The sequence below is a fragment of the Sebastes umbrosus genome, chromosome 2 (assembly GCF_015220745.1).
Source record: "Sebastes umbrosus isolate fSebUmb1 chromosome 2, fSebUmb1.pri, whole genome shotgun sequence".
Taxonomy (NCBI): Eukaryota; Metazoa; Chordata; class Actinopteri; order Perciformes; family Sebastidae; genus Sebastes; species Sebastes umbrosus.
In genome coordinates this window covers 9,037,048-9,039,329 of record NC_051270.1, presented here as the reverse complement: position 1 = coordinate 9,039,329, position 2,282 = coordinate 9,037,048, and the positions used below count along the sequence as shown (strand labels likewise).

General features: G+C 47.3%; 1 protein-coding gene across 1 annotated transcript; it reads right to left on the bottom strand.

Annotated features, from left to right (window-relative positions):
• Nucleotides 1–459: 459 nt before the first annotated feature.
• Nucleotides 460–1,835, bottom strand: LOC119478241 (mesoderm posterior protein 1-like). Its single transcript, XM_037752830.1, has 2 exons — nucleotides 805–1,835; nucleotides 460–687 (listed from the first exon to the last, which is right to left on the bottom strand). The coding sequence occupies exons 1-2, from the start codon at nucleotides 1,522–1,524 to the stop codon at nucleotides 634–636; spliced, it is 774 nt and encodes a 257-aa protein (XP_037608758.1). The 5' UTR covers nucleotides 1,525–1,835; the 3' UTR covers nucleotides 460–633.
• Between the last annotated feature and the right edge of the window lie 447 nt (nucleotides 1,836–2,282).

Below are 2,282 nucleotides of genomic sequence, written 5' to 3'. Positions count from 1 at the left end.
GCCTTTTTGACCAGCAGAGGGCGCTCTGTAGCTTTCTTCCCTGAGCTCCATTCTGTCCAGCCTCACAGTCACATAACACAAACTGGGAGCCAACCAGTACAACCACAAGGCAAGGCCTATTGAAGGGGGCTGGGTCACGCTTCATCAACGTGTCATAATGTCTTTGGGGTAACAACACATGCAGAGTAAAATCTGGTCTGCACTCGCCGAAATTGAGCCAATCGCAACACACAACTGCAGCTTCAGTTACACTGCGCACGTGTTATACCCCTATACCCCAAGACCCGCGTGTCCGCCCGTGTCCCAGCCTCCTTCAACAGGCCTTACCACAAGGTAAAGTGAACTGGACTGCATCATGGGAACAAGGCTTCGAATGATGACAAAACACAAGGCAATATTTAATTAATATTTTATTATAAATAGTGGTATAAAGAGATATAAAAATAGTAGTTAGACATATCAATATTTACATAGAACATTTTAACAAAATAAATAAAATAAAAATAAAAATGTAGAATAGCATATATATTTAAAATAAATTAGTCGTTTCACAGTGAGGCAGTACAAACAGAGGAGTAGTTTGTGTCTGTTGTTGGATGATGATGATGATGATGATGATGATGATGATGATGTTCAACCCCAATACTCTCTGGGAACCAGCGGCATGCAGAAGTCGTTGCCGCACATCTGTATCAAAACAATCAACAGGAAATTTGATTAGCATTTTGTACTTTTATTTAAAAAAAGATGCAAAATGTTGGATTTCTACATATATAGAGCCATGATGAGTAAATGTCGACATACCTGACAGCAGGGCTGTGTTGCTGACTGCAGCATGCCATCCATGCTCATGTCTCCCTGAGGAGCTTCAAAGTACTGCCTGCTGTACTGATCCACTCCAAAACTACAGCTCCCAGAATGCAGCACAGGGCTCTGGCTGTGACACTGGGCTGGGTACAGACTCTGGTTCAGGCTCTGGTGCTGCAGCTGGGCCTCCTGTTCTCCCATGGAGCCGTGCTGGAAGTAGCTGAGGATGTCGGGCAAGGAGGTGTCGCTGGCCGAGGTGTCTCCTTGCTCCTTCCTCTGAAACAGCGCCTCCTCGCTGAGGCCCAGCTGGGCCGACAGGTAGGAGATGTAGCGGATGGTGAGACGCAGGGTCTCTATCTTGGTCAGGGTCTGTCCGGCGGGGGCCACGGAGGGCGGCAGGTAGGACCTGAGGTGATGCAGGGCCTTGGTCAGATCCCTCATCCTCATTTTCTCCTTCTCGCTGGCGCTCTCCCTCTGCTTGCTGCGCATCCGGGTGCCTCGGCCCGTCTTCCGGCCGCGTCCGGACAGGGAGCAGGATTTGAGGGTCTGGGAGTATCCGGTCTTAGGAGTGGACTGTGGCAGCTGCTGGTAGGACGGAGAGAGGCTGGAGTCCATAGAGGGGACTGGGGAGAGGGTCTCTGAAGAGGAGATGCTGGAGAGGTCCGTGTCGGAGCACCACTGGTACTGCAGGCCGTAGTTGAGCACAGAGGTATCCATGTTGTGTCGGAGGGACTCTGTGGTCTGACTGGAGAGACTAGGAGGCTGTGAATGCTGCTCAGCTCCGTTGCACTGGTTTTTATAAGTCCAGGCCAGGCCAGGCCACGGAGGTGTGAAGTGACACCTCTGCAGATTCTCACAAACCGTCACTGTCTAAAGCAGAGAGAGCCACTGGGACCTGGTCTCATGCCTCTCCCTCTCCTCTGTGTCTGGGAAAACTCAGCTACAGGAGTGGAAGTGTGAATTTTGACTCCTGCTCAAAACAATAAACAGTTTTTGCTTTTCGGGGTTTGCCTGTGCCTGCTGCAACCCAGATGTATTTTACACATGTTTAAGGGACCCGGTTTGTTTTGAATCATCTCATTTCTCCCGCATTCACTTTTTAACACTAAAGCGACAGACACTTTTCAGCGAGCTGCTCAACATAATAGGAAAGTGTGAAGAAGCCATACACTACAAAAACAATACACTATCTATTGTATCATACCTGGATAGAAGAAGGGACCATTAAACTGAGATTTAGTAGTGTGTCCAACTTGTGACCAATTATAAACATCACTTGATTATGTCTTAAATGAAATCCTCTGATAAGATATTAAACTCAATAAGGATTTGAGAGTGATTACCAACAAATACATATTATCAAGCAATCACATAATCTCTCCTAATAAACTACATTTATCTGACTGCTAGAACATACAAACATATGATCCATCCATCCATCTGTAACAGTTTATCCTATTCAGGGTCGTGGGGGT